At 44.5% G+C, this 21,481-nt stretch overlaps 1 protein-coding gene across 2 annotated transcripts in view; it reads right to left on the reverse strand.

The window, feature by feature from the left end:
• Positions 1 to 21,481, reverse strand: part of TTC12 (tetratricopeptide repeat domain 12) — a 348,845-nt gene that overhangs the window by 9,668 nt on the left and 317,696 nt on the right. For both annotated transcript variants that reach the window (XM_077458134.1, XM_077458133.1), the window contains one exon: positions 7,932 to 8,157. In XM_077458134.1, the coding sequence (XP_077314260.1) occupies positions 7,932 to 8,157 (226 nt within the window). The remainder of the gene's footprint in view (positions 1 to 7,931; positions 8,158 to 21,481) is intronic.

Below are 21,481 nucleotides of genomic sequence, written 5' to 3' on the forward strand. Positions count from 1 at the left end.
GCACCAGACTTGGTTGAGTGGCTCGCTCAGCCTTACTCTTCTGCACCCTCCTCATCCTCTCGATCTGCACCCTCTTCTTCACTCTCTGCTATGTGCACCCCCAAAGACACTACCACCAACAACACGACCACCACCACCACCACCACATACCTTCCGCTTGAGTCACTGGAATTATTTTCCGATCCATATCAAGAGGACATTTCTGATGCGCAGCCACTCTTGGTATTGGATCAGGAAGAGGAGGTAGCAACAAGCGCTACTCAGCAGTCTGACGCCAGTACCCAGATCAGCCCAAGGAGGAGGTTGGTCCCCGGTGTTGCTGCCTACTCCGAGATCTCTACTTATAGCGGTGGGGAAGGTGACGTTGATGATGACGTGTCTAGTGATGTCACGTGGGTGCCCACAAGAGAGGAAGAGGAGGGGAGTTCAGAGGGAGATATGGACCAGCAGATAGGGAGGAGAAGCAGCAATGACTTACATTGCACAGCAGGGACAAAGCAGACTGCAAATGTATCAGGAGCGAGTCATCGACCATGTACGGTCACATCTGGCGCTCCCAGGACACCGGCACATGGCTCCGCAGTGTGGGCTTTTTTTAACGTGTCCGCTGCTGACAATAGCGTTGCCATCTGCAATCTTTGCAGTCAACGCGTTAGTCGCGGTAAGCCCAATACTCACCTAGGGACGACCGCCTTAAGAAGGCACATGAGCAGCCATCACCGAGCCCAGTGGGAGCAACGGAACACACAAAGCCACACTGCAGGCTCTCACCGTCCAGCCTCGTCTTCTACTTCTCCTTCTCCTCTCTCCTCACAATTGTCCTCCACTCCACCTTCCATCACGCCAAGCTCACATTTTTCTGCAAAAAGGCAGGCTTCCGTGGGCCTAATGTTTGAGCGTAAAAAAATGATGACGCCGGATAACCCTCTTGCCCAACGGTTGGCGGCTGGCTTGTCAGAACTCATAGCCCGCCAACTACTGCCATATAAACTGGTGGACTCGGAGGCCTTTCGCAAATTTGTGGCCATTGGAACACCACAATGGAAGGTCCCAGGAAGGAAGTATTTCTCAGAGAAGGGCATCCCAGAGCTATATGGCCATGTTCAGCGGCAAGTGAATGTATCTCTGGCACACAGTGTCGGTGCCAAGATACATCTGACCACAGACACGTGGTCTAGCAAACACGGGCAGGGAAGGTATATCAGTTTTACTGCCCACTGGGTGAACCTTCTGACGGCCGTCAAGCATGTAACCCGTGGCACCCGTGTAGATTTGGTTTTACCGCCACGGATTGCATGCAGGCCTGACTCTTCTTCTCCTCCTCCTACTCCATCCTCCTCCCTCTCCTCCTCAGCTGCCTCCTCCTTTTCCGCTGCTAGCGTCTCTTCCACTGCACCGCCCAAGCTCCCCAGAACCTATTCCACATGCCAGGTGAGACGTTGCCATGCCGTGCTGCGTCTGTTGTGCCTGGAAGCAAAGAGCCACACTGGCCCGGCACTCCTTTCAGCTTTGCGTTCACAGGCAGATGAGTGGCTAACACCGCTCAATTTGACAGTTGGTAAAGTGGTGTGTGACAACGGTGCCAATCTGCTTAGCGCATTGAAACAGGGCAAAATCACGCACGTGCCGTGCATGGCACACGTCTTAAACTTGGTCGTGCAGCGATTCCTTGTCAAATACCCTGGGGTCCAGGACATCTTGCGGCAGGCAAGGAAAATCTCGGCCCATTTCAGAAGATCTTACACGGCCATGGCTCGCCTTGCTGACATTCAGCGGCGACACCATCTGCCGGTCAGACGTCTTATTTGCGATTGCCCGACGCGATGGAACTCAACCTTCTATATGCTTGATAGGCTGCTCCAGCAGAAACGTGCAGTTAACGTCTACCTGTATGAACTCTGCGAAAGAAACGGTTCTGGGGAGCTGGGTTTTTTTTCACCGCGCCAGTGGCTGCTCATGCGCGACACATGCAGACTTCTGCGGCCATTTGAGGAGATCACCAAACTGGTCAGTCGCAGCCATGGCGCCATCAGTGACATGGTACCTTATGCCTTCTTTCTGGAGCGTGCATTGCGTCGTGTCATTGATCAGGCTGTGGAGGAGCAGGAGCGGGAAGATGAGGAAGTCGCAATGCTGGATGAATTCCCAGGGGGGGCTACTCTATCTGAGACAAGTCAACAACAGGAGTCTGATGAGGAGTCAGAGGAGGATGGTGCCGGGGCGGATGAGCAGGAGCAAGAAGAGCATGCTTTAAACCTTTCTGGGATCCCTGTTGTGCGAGGATGGGGAGAGGAGAATGAAGAGGACGACATTATCCTGGATGATGAGCAGGAGCCAGGCCACCACACCGCTTCCACTTTAGTGCAAATGGGGGCCTTCATGCTCCAGTGTTTTAATAGGGACCCCCGTATAAAAAGCATGAGGGTCAAGGACCAGTACTGGGTGGCAACGTACTTAGACCCCCGGTACAAACACAAAATGGCGGAAATGTTACCGCCGTCGCAGAGGGCTGTCAGAATGCAGCACTTCCAGGCCTTGCTTCGAGAAATGCTGCATTCTGCTTTTGCGTGCGCTGGCAGAGGAGCAATTCCCACTCCCAGAGAAGGATTTGCGGGTACCAATCCAACAGCGCCTGCAAGAAGAGGCCGGTTTGAAGATGTGTTGGTGACTTCGGATATGAGGTCATTCTTTCAGCCGACCCATCGACAGGTGTCATCCGGATCCAGCATCAGGGAACGCCTAGACCGTCAGGTGTCCGACTACATTGGGTTAACGGCCGATGTGGACGCTCTGAGGAGTGATGAACCCCTAGACTACTGGGTGGGCAGGCTTGACCTCTGGCCAGAGCTTGCCCAATTTGCAATCGAACTGTTGGCTTGCCCCTCATCCAGTGTCCTGTCCGAAAGGACGTTCAGCGCAGCAGGGGGGATTGTGACCGATAAGCGTACTCGCCTAGCTCACCACAGTGTTAACTACCTCACATTTCTAAAAATGAATGAGGCATGGATCTCGGAGGAATTCAACACATGTGACCAGTAGACCATGTATATGTCTATAAACTATTTTTTTAATCAAGCACACAGACCTTCTTAATTCATTTGGCTCACTTCCTTGACCCAAAAAAGCACACCGTACTATATGCCCCTACCCTCCTCTTTGAAGAGGTTGAGCGGTGTCATATTTCTACTGGGGCTGCTTATGATATCCCTGTGCTGTGCTGACTTCCTCCTGGGGGTTCTTATTATGAAGGGATCACACTATCCCTGTGCTGTGCTGACTTCCTCCTGGGGGTTCTTATTATGAGGGGATCACACCATCCCTGTGCTGTGCTGACTTCCTCCTGGGGCTGCTTACGGTGCTGCTGTCAGCGCTGTATGTCACGGTGCTGCTGTCAGCGCTGTATGTCACGGTGCTGCTGTCAGCGCTGTATGTCACGGTGCTGCTGTCAGCGCTGTATGTCACGGTGCTGCTGTCAGCGCTGTATGTCACGGTGCTGCTGTCAGCGCTGTATGTCACGGTGCTGCTGTCAGCGCTGTATGTCACGGTGCTGCTGTCAGCGCTGTATGTCACGGTGCTGCTGTCAGTGCTCTGTATTACGGTGCTGCTGTCAGATGCCTCTATCACGGTGCATGTGTCATTCCGGTATGTCACGCTGCTGGTGATCATCTCCTGCACCCTCTTCTTTGCCTACCCTGGTCCCTGACCTTCCCTCTCCTCCATTGCCTTCATTAGCTCCATAGTCCTGAATTGTTAGAACAATTTCCCAAATAAAATAAAAATGCTTGTAGTTATCGATCCCAAATTCACCTCATACATGTATTATGTCATTGTCCAGATGGTGGGACTACGTTTTACCCCCTAATAATTACCACGTGGCCGCAAATTCGACATGAAGGTTTGCAAAGTTCGCCTCCCATTGAAGTCAATGGGGCCCGCGGCGAACGTTCGGTTTCGCGAACGTTTGGGTCCGTTCGCATTTCGCTTTCGCGAAACGTCCCGTCGGAAGTTCGTCCATCACTACTGGGGGAAACTGGTGGTGCACAAGTTGGGCACTGAAGTTTGCAGTGGACAGTCACGCATTGGAAGCCACTTTATATTTTTTGCATGGACTTTTTTGTAGGGTCACCAATTATTTGCATGGACTTTATTTGATGATCACCATTTTTTATTATTGCATTTTGCACATTATTGTTTATTTCACATCTCCATTTTTTTGTACTTTGGAATGTATTTCACTTATGAATTTTGATTATTTATGCACGTATATGAGCATTTATTTTATTGTATACTAGATGTAATATATTTATTTATTGTTCTTCTTTCTTTGCACATTACAACACTATAGTGAGGTAGATTCTCTTTTGCACTTTTAGTCTGCAATTTATTGCAGTTGTTGCACTGTAGTAAAATATTTTTTTGGTGTGTAGGTAGCGCCGCATATATTCATTTTACTTATATTGTTTTGGTGTAAGAGATCACTATTTTTTGCTGGCTGCTTCCTTATTTATATATATATATTTTTTTGAGACACTTAGTAGTAGTTAGGTGGAGCGCATTAGTACCTTTTGTTCATATTTTATCACTGATGATTGTTTCACCTTTATTTATATGGTTTATGTATCAAGCAGTGGCATAGCTAATATCATGTTTAATTATTAAATATTAGGGCCTGAGAGCGGTGGAACACATTTATCATATGGCTCTGAAGAGCAACTGAACTATAAAGGCATTATTTGCACTTCTACACCATCTTTGGAATCATTTGTTTTTTTGTCTCTTAGCCCTTGTACACACGGTCAGATATTCCGACAACCAAATCCGTCGGACAAAATATTTTGTCCGACGGATTTTGTCCGAAACTGTTGCATACACACGGTCGGACAAAGTTGTCAGAAAATCCGATCGTACTTAACGTGATGACGTTATTTCGTTAGGACGGGACTACGTTCAGGCTAGTAGCCAATACCTTTGGTCTAGGAATTTGATCTGAGCATGCGTGGCACTTTGTCCGATCGGAATTCTCTACACATGATCGGACAAAGTCCGATCGGATCATGTTGTCAGAAAATGTTATAGCCCAGCTGGAAAACTTGGTCCGTCGGATACTCCGATGGAAACAGTCCGATGGAGCCCACACACTGTCGGATTATCCGACAAGACGATCCTATCGGACATTGTCCATCGGAATGTACGACCGTGTGTACAAGGGCTTATGCCGCGTACACACGGGCGGACTGTATGGCCTACTTAGTCCGCCGAAACACATTTCAGCGGACAGTCCGCTCGTGTGTGGGCTTCAGCGGACTTTTTCAGAGTGCAGTACGGCGGACTAAGTATTTCGGAATGTTCGAAATACTGTCCGTCGTACTCGCATTTCGGCGGACAATCCGGCCGTGTGTATGCCAGTCCGCCGTACTTTTGAAATGAGCGGACTTTTCCCGCCCGGGTATCCAGGTAGGCGGGGCCCGCGAAGGAGATGTCGCTGGCCCCCGCCGCCTGGTATGGAAAAAAATCGGCGTCGGGGTCCCCCCCAAGTCCACAACAGACCCTTGTCCGAGCACGCTACCCGGCCAGCCAGGAAAGGGGGGCGAGCGAGCGCCCCCCCTCCTGAGCCGTACCAGGCCGCATGCCCTCAACATGGGGGGGTGCCTTGGGGAAGGGGGGGCCCCGCGGCCCCCCCACCCCAAAGCACCTTGTCCCCATGTTGATGAGGACAAGGGCCTCTTCCCGACAACCCTGGCCGTTGGTTGTCGGGGTCTGCGGGCGGGGGGCTTATCGGAATCCGGGAGCCCCCTTTAATAAGGGGGCCCCCGGATACCGGCCCCCCACCCTATGTGAATGAGTATGAGGTACAATGTACCCCTACCCATTCACCTGTAAAATAAAAGTACCAAAAAAAACACAACACACGAGATAAAATACTTTATTGCACAGCTCCGGGGGTCTTCCGTCTTCGGGGGTCTTCTCGCCGGACTCCTCCGCTATCTTCTTGTAGCTCTTTTGCTAGCGGAGGAGTCCGGCTTTCTTCCTCGCCGCCGGCCTCTTCTCCCGATTTCAGGGGTCTTGTCCCCCTCTTCGGTTCTTCTGCCGGGCAACCGCGCCTTCTTATAGCTCTTTTACAGGCGGTGGCCCGGTCTTCTGTCGCCGCCGCCACCGCCTTCCGTTCTTCTTCTTCTTCTTCTCCAGGAGATGTTGCCTCGACGATCTCTCCGGCCGGAATGCCAGGGCCGCGCTGCGCGGCCACTTATATAGGGACAATGGGGCGGTGTCACATGGCTTTATGTCACATGGGAAGTCTGCTGAGTACCATCAGTGACAGAGTGTTACACCCACAATGCATCACAGAGTGACCGAAAATTATTTTTGCCTATGGCGATCAAGATATATAATTATTTTCTGTGAGGTCTGGAGGTGAAAAATTAATTCTGGTTGTTTATGATCAGGATTTTGTGTTGTTTTTTTATAGTATAATGGTATTGTGTTGGTTATTATCTGGGGTGATGTTAGAGAAGGTGGTGTATTATTTGTATTTGGTAGTTTGCCTGTTATTTTAACCCTTTCATGACTAAGCCTATTTTTGGCATTTGGTGTTTACAAGTTAAAATCCATATTTTTTGCTAGAAAATTACCTGAAACCCCCAAACATTATATATATATTTTTTAGCAGAGACTCTAGAGAATAAAACGGCGATTGTTGCAATATTTTATGTCACACGGTATTTGTGCAGCGGTGTTTTAAATGCAACTTTTTTGGGAAAAGGGACACTTTCATAAATTTAAAAATAACAAAACAGTAAAATTAGCCCAATTTTTTTGCATAATGTGAAAGATAATGTTACGCCGAGTAAATAGATACCAAACATGTCACACTTTATAATCGCACGCACTCGTGGAATGACGACAAAGTACGGTACCTAAAAATCTCAATAGGCGACGCTTTAAAAATGTTTTAAGGTTACCAGGTTAGTGTTACAGAAGGAGGTCTAGTGCTAGAATTATTGCTCTCGCTCTGACGATTGTAGCGATACCTCATATGTGTGATTTGAACACCGTTTACATATGCGGGCACGACTTCCGTATGCGTTTTCTTTGCTTCGCGAGCTCGCGGGGACAGCGGGCGCTTTAAAAAAAATTTTTTTACATTTATTTTATTTATTTTAAAAGAAAAAAAAAATTGATCACTTTTATTGCTGTCACAAGGAATGTAAACATCCCTTGTGACAGTAATAGGTGGTGGCAGGTACTCTTCATGGAGGGAATCGGGGGTCTAAAAGACCTCCAATCCCTCCTTTACACTTCAGATCACCGAAAATGGCGATTCTGAATACTGTATATATTTTTTAAAACCGGCGCCATTGGCAGCCGAGTAAACGGGAAGTGACGTCATGACGTCGCTTCCGTGTTTAATATTAGGAGACTGGAATGAAGCCACTTATGGCTTCATTCCAGTCCCTGCCCAGCAGCCGGAGGCATCGGAATCGTGAATCGGTGCTCCCTCCCCCATAACAGCGGCTGGAGGGGGGGACGTCCCTTCCCGCTCCTCCGGCATAACAGCCGAGCGGCTTTTAGCTGCATCGGTTGTTATGGCTGGATAGCCAATCGCCCGCTGTAAAAAAAACGCAGGTGCGGGCATCATCCCAGTATAACCCCCGGAAGCCGAGTACGCACATCTGCGTACGCTCGGTGGGAAGGGGTTAATCTCTGTGATTTTTTTCCTATGTTGTATTTTAAGTGTATGGATGTTTTATTTGTAGTACATTTTTAATTGCATTATTTGATGTTAATGTCTGTTATTGGTAATTTGTTGTGTTTTTGCATCTTGTTCAGTCTATTGTGATCTTGTGTTGTCTTTGTTAAGTGTGTCTGCGTCACAACAATTTTCCAGTATCCCTTTGGGATTAATAAAATATTCTGTCTTCTGTATCTTTTACCTTGGTTCCATGGAGCACAGTTTCCCCAATGCTATGGCTGCATTCTGTTGCACTGAGGACCTCTTGGCATCACCACCAGCATGGGTCAATAGAAGTTTCAGGATATCAGACTGGAGGAGGGAGGAAGCTGACCCTGGTACATCAAAGCAACAGCCCAAGCAAAGAGCTGTATTCCCAACAATGATCTCATCTTCAGATCGCAGCAGGTTTAGCAAAGTGCTGAATCCTTAGGGGGAGAAAAAATGGTTTGTATGAATGGCAATATTTTCAAATGCATTTTTACAGGCACTTTACTATCAGTGAGATCTATGAAGGCCCACAAGCAAAAAAAAAAAAACTTTATATACAATCTATTTATAATAAGTAGAATATACAAAAGTTGGAAAGTGTAAATCAGAGTTTCAGGAAAAAGAAAAAGAAATTAGCACCAAGAAGAAATCTATTAAAAGTAAAATAAAATACAAGTACACTGTCTTAACCAACCCAGTTGCTGTCTACAGTCTGTTCTGTTCGCAATTTAAAATTTTTGTTTTAACCTCACTTTTATTCCTGTGACATTTTAAATTGGGACTGTAAAACCTCGTACACACTGTACGATTGTTGGCAGGGGATTTAAATTACCGGTTTGACGTCAGATTTTCGTATATGGTCGGTACAAAAATCCGTCACACAAAAGTTGAAAGTACAAACACGCATGCTCAGAATCAATGCTCACCAAACATGAAATTAGCAGAAGGGGTCCAAAGGGTGGTGCTCAAGAGCTGAAATTCCTTGTAGTACGTCACAACGTTCATGTTTGTGGCACGACAATTGTGTAACGTTAGTATGCAAGACAAGATCCTGGCACATGCCCTTTTGACAAAAATCAAGCGCTCAGTTGGCCAACAATCGCACCGTGTGTACAAGGCTTTAGAGAGAGTGAAAGGGGTGACACAAACAGCAATAAAAGCAACCTTTTTTTTAACCCTTCATATCCTATTCAAATTCCCAGCAGCATGCCTACCTTATGTTTTCTCCCCCACAACTCTGTTCAGCTGCTGAGAGTGGAAGGAAAGCACTGTGTAAGCCCACGTACACACGGTCGGAGATTTTGCCAACCAAATCCGTCGGATTTTGCCCGTCGGATTTAGTCCGACGGATTGTGTCCGAAACTGTTGCATACACACGGTCGGGCCAAGTTGGCGAAAAATCCGATCTTTCAGAATGTGATGACATAATTTCGTTACGATGGGACTACATTCAGGCTAGTAGCCAATAGCTTTGATGTAGGAATTTGATCTGAGCATGCGTGGCACTTGGTCCGATGAAAATGCTCTACACATGATCGGATTAGGTCCGTCCAGCCCAGTTGGTCGGGAAATCTTTCCAACATGTTGTAAAATTGGGTCGGATGGAGATTCGGACGGAATCAGTCAGATACATACCACACACAGTCGGATTATCTGACGACACGGTCCAATAAGACTCATTCCGACAGATTCTCCGACCGTGTGTACAAGGGCTAAGATATGAGTCCTCAGAGTCTTAGGAGGCCTATGCACTCCCTTGTGATTGAACCCTGGGCTGTCACAGTGAGTCACATACTCAGTACATATGCCTGGTCCTCAGTGGCAGAAAAGTGAAGGAAAAATAAGTAAGGTAAGCACACAGTATGCTTGAGGTCTATGGGGGATTAAAGTTGCTTTCCACCTGTTGCTTTCCACTGAATACACACGTTTGCTTAAAAAAGTATATTGCATTATTGCCTGATAACCAAGACAGGACATTTAATAATACGCATCAATAATGTGTTGTACAACGTGGAATAGTTGTAATATATGTAGCATGCATTGCTAGAGTGATAGAATTAGTTTTTGTACAGAGTAGGCAAATTGTTCAGGCTTGGCTGGGAGACAAGTGTGACAGACTCACCCGGGGCAGAGGCTTTTGGAGGGGACTGAATGCTAGCCTCTTCCTATCAACTATGGGTCCTGGTATTTGAGGGAGCTACAAACATTTAGGAAGCTATTTTCTTATGTAATGTAAGAGGACATTATTAAGGAGGCCATGATGGTCTCTGCCGTTTGGGGTCTGGCTGTATTCCAATGCTCTATTGTGTCTGTCTGCCTTGGATTTTATGGGATGTGTATGTAGATTAGCTGTGAGATTGGTAGTGGCAAATTCCTCCAACAACTCTCACTGCTGATTGGACAGTCTACCCTGCCAGGAATGCAAAGGTAGGGGGATTGTCCAGAGTATTACCTGTGTACCAGTGTTTTCAATAAACAGTCCATGTTCAGCACCCAAACGAGTATTCTCTTGTTTGTTGTTGTGAGAAATTTGCAATATCTGATATCTATATTCAGACTGGGAGGAAGTGGTATATGACGAAAGCACTCAAGCGGAGTGTGGGACGTTTCGTTACACCAAGTCTTTGTGTTTTTATGGGTCAGGGTTTGAGTCACTCAGGGAGGCTGGTATGACTCACAGGCAGCATCTGAGACCTCATCCTACTTCTAGAAACATGCAGAAGGTTCTAGAAGAATGGGAATGGAGGAGGAGCTGCCTTGGGTAGTCTAAGGGCCGGACCAATCCCCAACAGATGGGTTGGCAGAGGACAGATCCCCTTAAATACTCAGGGTCAGCTCAGCTGGGGCAGAGTGGAGTTCCAGGTGGAAGAGGGAGATGATGTGTTAGGCTGTCGGAGGCCTTTTTGAGTAACCCCCTAGTCTGGGGGGTGAACTCAAGCTTGGGTGCAGAAGGGACCCCTCTTCATGACACACGCTCCCAGATAGAGCTGCCACTCATTAGCCCAATGGGCCATAAGTATAAGGGAAGCAAAAAAAAACTCCAGATAGTGTGATATCATAAAAAGGGGGTTTATTGCACAAAACAATAAAAATTAATGCTGGGGACTTGCATCCACTGCACAATACATTAAAAAAAAAGGCAAGAAACACTTGGGGAGGAGCCCCCCAGTCTGGATCTACAGCGTACTGACTCTTAGCTTAAGTTTTATGCTGACTCTGTATTGCTCTACCATGTATTTTTCTCCTTGCTAGGTTGTGTTATCGATCCCATAGACTCTGAGGTACACATATAGGCTTTTTAGGCATATGGCTGTTGAGTACGAACCATGTATCGTTATTCAGTGTTTCTTGTATATTTACTGTTTCTGTTTCTTGACTGCTTGTCATTTACAGTAAAATGCAATAAAAATTTTATTAAAAAAAAAAAAAAAAAGGCAAGCTTAAAAATATTAAAAGAACAAACGCCCGTGTATCAAAGTTACATGGGGAGTAATGGCGTGATGGCGTCAGTACGTAGCACCGCCCCAGTAATTGCAAAGCACAGAACAGCTCTGATCAGCTCTGTACCATTGGGATATATTCTCCACCATCAATGGATTTTTACATACTTGCATGTGTGCAACCAGTTGAAAAAATGTTTTGTTTTTAAATGGCCTGTAATCACTCATAGACTCCCTGTAAGTTAATGTTGTGCCTTAAAGTGAAAGGTAACAAAAGTTCTTTAATGAAGAAACTACCAAAGGTAGCTGGCATGGGCGTCCGGAATAAGTTTTGACCTGCAGAGAACTGGGACCAACGTAAAAAAGGCTATCATCAGTAACACACTACACCGCCAGGGACTCAGATCCTGCAGATCCTGCAGTGCCAGACATGCCCCCCTGCTTAAGCCAGTACATGTCCGGGGGCCATCTGAGGTTTACTGGATTTGGATGATCCAGAAGAGGATTGGGAGAATGTCATATGGTCAGATGACACCAAAATAGAGCTGTTTGATAGAAACACAACTCGTCGTGTTTGGAGGAGAGAGAATGCTGAGCAGCAACCAAAGAACACCATACCTACTGTGAAGCATGGAGGTGACAACATCATGCTTTGGGGCTGTTTCTCTGCAAATGGAACAGGACAACTGATCCGTGTACATGAAAGAATGAATGGGGCCATGTATCGTGAGATTTTGAGTGCAAACCTCCTCCCATTACCAAGGGCATTGAAGATGAAACGTGGCTGGGTCTTTTAGCATGACAATGATTCCAAACACACCGCCCGGGCAATGAAGGCGTGGCTTCGTAAGAAGCATTTCAAGGTCCTGGAGTGGCCTAGCCAGTCTCCAGGTCTCACCCCCATAGAAAACCTTTGGAGAGAGTTGAAAGTCTGTGTTGACCAGCGACAGCTCCAAAATATCACTGCTCTAGAGGAGATCTGCATGGAGGAACGTGCCAACATACCAGCAACAGTGTGTGACAACCTTGTGAAGTGTGTGTTTGTAAGCATGTCAGGACCTTACGGCGTAAAGGACCACGCAAAAGCCGCAGATGGACTCTGGTGGCAAGAAAGCGCCCTGAGGCGATTCAGTACGCATAGGCAGTGCTATACAAGTCACTCACTCACATGTAAGATGGTCTTCCTTCTCCAAGGTCCTGTTTCCACATGTCCCTGTGAAAATTCATTACAGCACACACGAGGGGCGCACATACAGGAAGCAGCCAGAGGTGGCAGTAAAGGGCTCTGTAAGCCCAATGACACAGATCAGAAGCAGCTGTGGAGCTATATATATATATATATATATATATATATATATATATATATATTCTGCTACAACAATGCCTCCAACTGTAAACACCACCGACCCTGGGTGCATGCAGGAATCTCTGCATTTAAGGTCAATAATTCTAAAGCTGTTCATACATGGATTGAAATTTCTATCAATGTATGAGCAGTACAATGTACCAATCAACTTCATTACCACCTGCCTGCCAAGTTTTTCCAGATTGATCAGTGCTGCCCACTAAAACTGGCAGTACTAATCTGTGTATTCTGACAGTGGGGCAGTCTTTCCACTGTCAGAACACAAAGACACTGTGGGAGGATTACCCCATTTACTTTGAATGTGTGGATGGGGGTATTGGGTAATTTGTAATATTTTTTTAGTTTAACTCGCTCGTTAAAAAAAATTAATAACGCATGGGCTGCTTAAGAGTGGTTTTGATAAAGGGCGTATTTTAAGTAAGTTAGTTAATTTACAATTGTGCTTACCATATAAGCTAGGACTTGTAAGATAACTCATTAAAATGCATATACAGTGCCTTTAAAAAGTACTCATACCCTTAGGAATGTTTCCACATTTTCTCAAGTTACAATCAAAACGTAAATGTATTTTATTGGAATGTTATATGATAGACCAACAGAAAGTGGCATACAATTGGAAGGTGGAAGAACAATAATGTTAATTTTTTTTACAAATATCTGAAAAGAGTGGCATGCCTTTGTATTCAGCCCCCTTGAGTCTGAGTCAATACATTGTAGAACCACCTTTCGCTGCAATTACATCTGCAAGTCATTTTGGGTATATCTGTACCATCTTTGCACATCTAGAGAGTGACATTTTTGCCCATTCTTTTTTGCAAAATAGCTCAAGCTCTGTCAGTTTTGAGTGAGAGTGTCTGTGAACAGCAATTTTCAAGTTTTGCCACAGATTCTCAATTGGATTTAGGTCTGGACTTTGACTGGGCCATTCTAACACCTGAATATCCTTTGATCAAAACCATTCCATTGTAGCTCTGGCTGTATGTTTAGGGTCATTGTCCTGCTGAAAGGTGAACCTCCGCCCCAGTCTCAAGTCTTTTGCAGACTCTAACAGGTTTTCTTCTAAGATTGCCCTGTATTTGGCTCCATCTATCTTCCCATCAACTCTGATCAGCTTCCCTGTCCCTGCTGAAGAAAAGCATCCCTGCAACATAATGCTGCCACCAGCATGTTTCACGGTGGGGATGGTGTGTTGAGGGTGATGTGCAGTGTTATTTTTCTGCCACACAAGGTTTTGCTCATCTGACTTCTACATGTTTGCTGTGTCCCCCATATGGCTTTTAGCAAACTGCAAATAGGACTTCTTATGACTTTCTTTCAACAAAGGCTTTCTTCTTGCCACTTTTCCACAAAGGCCACATTTGTGGAGAGCACGACTAATAATTGTCCTGTTAACAGATTCTCCCACCTGAACTGCAGATCTCTGCAGCTCCTCCAGAGTTACCATAGAGCTATTGGCTGCTTCTCTAAATAATGCTCTCCTTGACCAGCCTATCAGATCAGGGAGACGGCCATGTCTTTTTAGGTTTGCAGTTGTGCCATACTCTTTCCATTTTTAAATGATGAATTGAACAGTGCTCCATAAGATGTTCAAAGCTTGGGATATTTTTAAAAAAATCTAACCATGCAATAAACTTCTCCACAACTTTATCCCTCACATGTCTGGTGTGATCCTTGGGCTTCATGATGCTGTTTGTTCACTGAGGTTCTCTAACAAACCTATGAGGGCTTCACAGAATGACTGAGATTAGATTACACACAGGTGGACTCTATTTACTAATTAACTGGCTTCTAAAGGCAATTGGATCCACTAGATTTTAGTTAAGGGCATCAGAGTAAAGGGGGCTGAATACAAATGCACACCACACTTTTCAGATATTTGTTTATAAAAATAAAATGAAAACTTTTATCATTTATAACTTCACAATTATGCGCCACTTTGTGTTGGTCAATCACATCAAATCCCAATAAAATATATTTTTGGCTGTAACATGACAAAATGTGGAAAATTTCAAGCGGTATGAATACTTTTTCAAGGCCCTGTATAGCCAAAACTTCACTTTTTCTAGTTTTGGATTCAGGAAAAGTTAAACCCCTACCGGATATTTTTTTTGCTGTCTGCATCCCCCTGCAGAGATTCCCCATTATTTCCTGTCCTCAAGAGGAGATTAGAATAAACCTCCCCGAAGTGAGGTTAATTCCCCTCATAGACAGTTGTCACTGGAACATTTGCCCCATTGGCTATCCCCCCCCCTTAACTCTTGTTCAATTTTCCCTCACTTTCCGTCTAAGTTTTCAGTGCTGTCGTTTTTTTAAATGACGATTGCCACACTGTACCGAAACTACATTTTTATAATTTTGTTCCCAAAAATAGAGCTTTGTTTTGGTGAAATTTGATCACCTTTTTTTATTTTATTTTTTGATAAACAAATAAAAAAAGATCAAAAACGTTGAAAAAAAAATGTTTTTCTTAATTTCTGTTATAAAATTTTGTAAATAAGTACATTTTCTCCTTCACTGATGGGCACTGATGAGGTGGTACTTATGGGCACTAATATGCAGCACTGATGGGCACTGATAATAGGCACTGATGGGCATTGATAGGTGGCACAGAAAGGCTGCAATAATGGGTACTTATGGGTGGCACTGATAGGCGGCACTGATGGGCACCGATAGGTGGCACTAATGGGCACAGATGGGCACTGATAGGTGGCACTGGACACTGATATGGGTGGCACTGATGAACACTAATGGCAGGCATTACTGATGGGCACAGATTGGCATAATTCTTGGGCACAGATTAGCATAATTTTTGGACAGGGGGGGTTGGACATCCCTAGTGGTCCTGATGGTGTCCCTGGTGGTCCTGGGTGGCCATCCTCGGGGGGAGCTGCGCTGATAATTAATCAGCACAGATCCCCCCTGTCAATAGAGCAGCCGATCGTTTCTCCTCTACTCACGCCTGTCAGACACGAGTGAGGAAAAGCCGATACACGGCTTTTCCTGTTTACACCATGATTAGCTGTGGACACAGCTGATCACGTGGTAAAGAGTCTCCGTCAGAGACTCTTTACTAAGATTGGTGTTGCGGCGTGTCAGACTGATACACCGCACCACCGATCGCTGGGCTACCTGCCCTCGCGGGTGCCCTGGCTGTTATCCTGAAAGACGTCACATGATGTCGTAAGAGTTGGGATAATGGAACCACTATCAATATCCAGTAACTAATTTCAAATACTTTAACCGCTTCCCACCTGGCCCGGCCTATAGCAAAATGACGGCCGGGCGGGAAGTGGATATTGATTATCTATAATGCAGTATAAATATTTCTCCTAAAAATAAATTACAGCTTTGGAGGCACAAAGGGAATTTTGTTTTCCTTCATTCTAGAAATAATTAGTGAATTAGCTGTGATCACTCATACCATAGCGAAACGACAAGCAAGCTGTTCTCTCTCAGTTGTTATTCAACGCCGTCAGACAGAGCATGCTGGGATGATGGTACAATAGCTGAGTGGGCTAGCAAAGCATGTGGGCAAATATCATTTAAAACCAGCTGGAGAGACATAGGCTGCCCGTCTATCTCATAGGACCATGCCAGCAAATGCAACAACGTATACTAAAATTCTGCATTTTAGATACCTGGATCAGGACTTCAAATTCCAGCATTTCTTATTGCAGTTTTTTTTTCAATATTTTTATTGAGGTTTTTCAGAGTAAAGAGTTTTACAAACATTCATATCTGGTATATTCCATATCCTACAAATGTGATGATGGTACACAGCTAAACTTAAATATTTCAGACTTTTAGAGAACAAATAGAGCTGGGCAACGAAAAGGATACAGCACCGGGAATAAGAAACCCTGTGATAGTCTGCTGAATATGCCGGATATGCCTCCAGTCCACCAATCCACCCCACTCAGGAACTAACTGTAGACAGGCGGGGGCACATTCAACCAGTCCCCAGTCCTTTATCCCTTCCCTCCCCCAATTAGTGTATTAGTCAGAAAACAAGAAATATTTGCAGTTCATAATCACAATAAGTTGTAAACTAGGGGAACAGCAGAACTTCTCATCTAAAACTTTTATTAAAACTTTTAGCTAAAAACCTTCACATTTAATTCGTTATAACCAGCAGTGATCTCTTGTTGGTTGGTCATTCATTTAAGCATGAGGCTTTTTATACATATATATATATATATATATATATATATATATATATATATATATATATATATATATATATATATATCACACTCTGAATCATTTAACATTAGACCTCCTAAAAGAGATCATTATAAAGAAAGGCGTGAGTAACTACCAAAGTGACTGTTAATCAAAATTCTATAGATATAAGCATGGGAGTCCGCAGAAATTTTTTCGGGGGGGGGGGGTCATCATTTTAGGGTCATCCATGCACCCCCCCTTTTCGACAATGTCATGATTACATTATCATGGTCAGAGACTGCAGACATAGTACAGTCCCTAGGATAAGTAATGGATAATGGCCAACAGTCCCTCTTACCAGACCCAGCAAAACTACAGCAGTGATCCCTCTGGCTGGATGATCGCTCACTCTGGGTTCCCCTGGGGCGACTCTGGTCAGTAGGGTAGCATGTCTGTACCCTGGTAGTGGCTCATTTTTTCTCTCTCTGGTGGCACTGGGCAGCGTCTGGTGGCACTGGGCAGCCCCTTTCTCTTGTTCCTGACAGGAGAAGGGGGGGGGGGGCGAGTGGGGGAAACATTTGATAGCTTGCAACATGTCTTTCTCCTGTCACAGTGACGCTGAGTTCTCTGCTGGACTGAGCAAGGAAAAGAGCCCGAAGTCACACTACACTGATGGGGGGCTTGACAGCACCTTGATGGTGTTACCCCACTGGCGGATGGCACCCTGGTGCAGGCTGCCTGCACCCCGATAGCGATGCAACTGTGCTAAATTTAAGATCTGATCCCTGATTCCAGGGGGGGGCACTTGGCCCCCCTTGCCCCTACCTGCGGACGCCCATGGATATAAGTGGACTGCAGGTAGAAAGAAATGAATAGAACTCACCCTATGGGAAAGAGAACCTCTGTGTGAGCATCACCCTGCTCTGCAGTACTCATTGGACTGCATGAAACGCCTGTGCTTGCGTAGTGGGTCACCGTACCCGCGCATGCGTGATACCGCAGCTTGAGAGCGCAAGCGCGATGGGCGCCATCAACTAAGAGACAATGGAACACATGGTACGACCCCCATGACAGGAAAGGGGGGGGGTGCAAAGAGAGAGAGCAAAGAGAGAGATAAGGCAAAGATAATAAGGATTGAAGTCAGTCAAAATGGAGTGAAGACCAAACAGAAACAAAATTAATCTGTATGGATAAATCCATGTGATCACAAGTCAAAATGGCAAAGACAGTGTCATCACAAGGAAAAGGTGAGGCACAGAGCGTTCAGAAGGCATGGAAATAGGCTGACATTATAAAATGTCATTTAATGTCTGCAGCAGATCATTGCGGGTTAGGTGATGTTGAGAGGATGTGCTGACATCCCCTGAGTTGGTAGCTGTATACGCAGGCAGTGAGTCAGTCAGCAGTGTATACGCTGTCTGTGCTTGTCCTTGGCGGGATGCCACCATATTGCCTCTCAGGGTCCGGAACAGTTCCGGAATGCTTTGGCTTAGTCTCCCGCCTGTCTAGCAAGGAGAGCGGGATTGGGTACGCGAGGAGTTGCGGGAGGCTGTTCCCATGCTTTTTGGCTGAACTCGTTGTGTAATACCTCCGGTATATAAGGTATCTTAGTCCTGTGGTGTCTTTTCTAAGGCAGCCATCTACCAGCGAGGTCAAACCACGCCCCCCATTGCAGTTTACAATTTTACCAACCTGCACCAATTTACATGTTCAAAACTAAGCCTACACATATTATTTTCACCATTAATAAGCACTGTTTAACAGTCAATTCAATTGTTATCCGACAGAAAAAAAAAAAAGATTAGCAGGGTCAGAATGCCAAGCTGTTCAATTATTAACTGGGAATTCTGCAATTACCTCATTTTCTTTAGAATCTTGATGTGCCAAATAACATTCAATGGTGTGTAGAAAAGAGGAACAGGACTATAATGACTTCATCTAGATCTAGGCAGTGTTAAATCCACCTCATTTAATCCTGTGCAAACCAATGAATAATGTACATGGCATCTCAAGCACTGTTGGACACAGATATGCTGTGACACCAAGAGCCCAAAGAGTCAAAAAAAAATCCTGAACACAATGATATATACATACTATATATGAACAAACAGTGTGTGTGTGTGTATGTGTACGTATATGTATATATATATATATATATATATATATATATATATACACACATACACACACACACACACACACACACACACATATATACACACACTCAGCCACTTTATTAGGTAAACCAGTTCAATTGCTTGGTAACACAAATTGCTAATCAGCCAATCACATGACAGCAACTCAATGCATTTAGGCATCTAGACGTTGTGAAAAAAATTAGCTAAATACCACGCTGTCCAAAAAAAAATGGGAGAAGTTGCCAGCACCGCAAATGACAAATGCAAAGAGTAAAAGCAGAACAGTGACGGTGCAGCACTAGTGACAATTTGAAATTTAAATGGGTGATCTAAAGTGCATAGATAACCTGATACACATCTAAATGTATCAACGTTAGAATACTTGTGAAGATATCAAACTAACAGTATAATGTGCAAAATTGAAATAATGATATCAGGTGATTAAACCAATGTATAACATATATATAAATGCAGAAATTAAGAGTATAGCCTCAGATAAGTATAGACAGAGTATCACGTACCATCATCCAGAAATTTTTAAGAATGAGATTTTGGTGTGGGGAACGGGACCGGGAACGGCTACTCCAATACCCCCACACCAAAATCTCATTCTTATACATATAAATGCAGTGATATCAAGTGATTAAACCAATGTATACCATACACATAAAATGCAGTGAACAACATTATAAACCCAAAAGCAATAATAGAAAAAATGAATAAAGGAAAAAGTCCAAAAAAGAGAAATGTCCAAATATATTCATCTTGACAACCCAAATGGTAATTTTCAAGTCACTGATGAATGTGCATGAAAAGGGGAGATGGAGTACTGCCACAAATAACACTGAAGCTTACCGGAAAGTATGGATTCAGTAGGACATACGCCCTGTGAATCAAACTGACTTGTCGGTGATTCTTCACCAAAAATAGTAGGGCCTGGATGGATATAGGCATTGATACAACTGGATAAAAGAATCTTCTCACAAGGCCCACCGGTCAACAAGAAAGGAAGCTCCAAGGTATATAAAACCTCATGTGGATTCAAACATATAGGGCCAAAAAGGAATAAAAAAAAACACTGCCTGGTACGGTTCAGGAGGGGGATGCTCCCTTGTCCCCCCTCTTTTCCTGCAGCCTGCCAGGTTGCATGCTCTGATAAGGGTCTGGTATGGATTTTGGGAGGACCCCATGCCATTTTTATTTTTTAAATTTAGCGCCGGGTTCCCCTTAATTTCCATACCAAACCTGAAGGGCCTGGTATGAATTTTGGGGGCCCCCACACATTTTTTTTGGTTTGGGGTTTCCCTTAATATTCATACCAGACCCAAAGGGCCTGGTAATGGACTGGGGGGGGGGACCCATGTGTTTTTTTATCAGTGAGTTTTATCTATATTGCCGAGACCCAACAATTCATTACAGCCGTAATCAGTTTTAAATTACAATTTTACCTTCAGAAATGTCATTTTGCTGTTCTAAACATGGGAAAACTGCACCACTTTACAGGTATACTATAGACACCCCCCAGGCACGCTATTTACAGGAATATTTCATTTTTATTCTTTCACTTTAGCATTATTAAAATCACTGCTCCCGAAAAAACTTCAGTTTTTAAAACTTTTTTTACAGTGATACATGTCCCCTGGGGCAGGACCTGGGTCCACAAACACTTTTTATGACAATAACTTGCATATAAGCCTTTAAAATTAGCACTTTTGATTTTTCATGTTCGTGTCCCATAGACTTTAATGGTGTTTGTCTGAATTTTTTGCCTGTACGCATGTTCTGGTGTGAACCGAACTGGGGGGTGTTCGGCTCATCCTTAGTCATAATACATACATAAATAAAAGCTGCAGCCTCATTATATTTATGAAAAAAATAGTAATAAAAGCTGGATGTATAACTATCCACTACAATACAGGGCACTTTCGCCCCCTTCCTTCCCAGCCCAATTTTCAGCTTTCAGCGCTCTAGCGCTTTCAGTGACAATTGCGCGGTCATGCTACACTGTACCCAAATGAAATTTTTATCATTTTGTTCGCACAAATAGAGCTTTATTTTGGTGGTATTTATTCACGACTCCGTTTTTTATTTTTTGCGATATAAGCGCAAAAAAGCGGAAATTTGGAAAAAAAAAACAATATTTTCTTTTTTCTACTTCAATAAAAATCCAATAAAATCAAATTTTGTCATAAATTTAAGCCAAAATGTATTCTGCTACATGTTTTTGGTAAAAAAAAATCCGTTAAGTGTATAATAATTGGTTTGTGTGATCACGGACATATGTACGCAAATGATCATGTACATATGTGTGCAGGTGATCACGTACATATGTGTGCAGATAATCATTGGGACATGTGATTTTAGTGGGACATATGTGGGGGACATGTTTTTATTATTAGGGACATGTGTTTTTATTATTTGGGGACATGTATGTTTTGGGGACATGTGTGGGGACATTGTGTTTATACTGTGTGATGTGTTTACTGTGTGGTGTGTTTACTGTGTACACTAGACTGGTGATCAGTGAGTAAAAAGCTGTAAAAAGCAGCTCATACTCACTGATCAGCAGCCGGCTGCAGCGATCTGCTCTCCTCTCCACAGCGATGACTTCTGTGTGAGGAGAGGAGGAGCCGATTGCCTAGCAACCGGCTGT

This window comes from Lithobates pipiens, unplaced genomic scaffold (assembly GCF_037356315.1).
Source record: "Lithobates pipiens isolate NorthernLeopardFrog02 unplaced genomic scaffold, aLitPip1_a1.2 Scaffold_27, whole genome shotgun sequence".
NCBI lineage: Eukaryota > Metazoa > Chordata > Amphibia > Anura > Ranidae > Lithobates > Lithobates pipiens.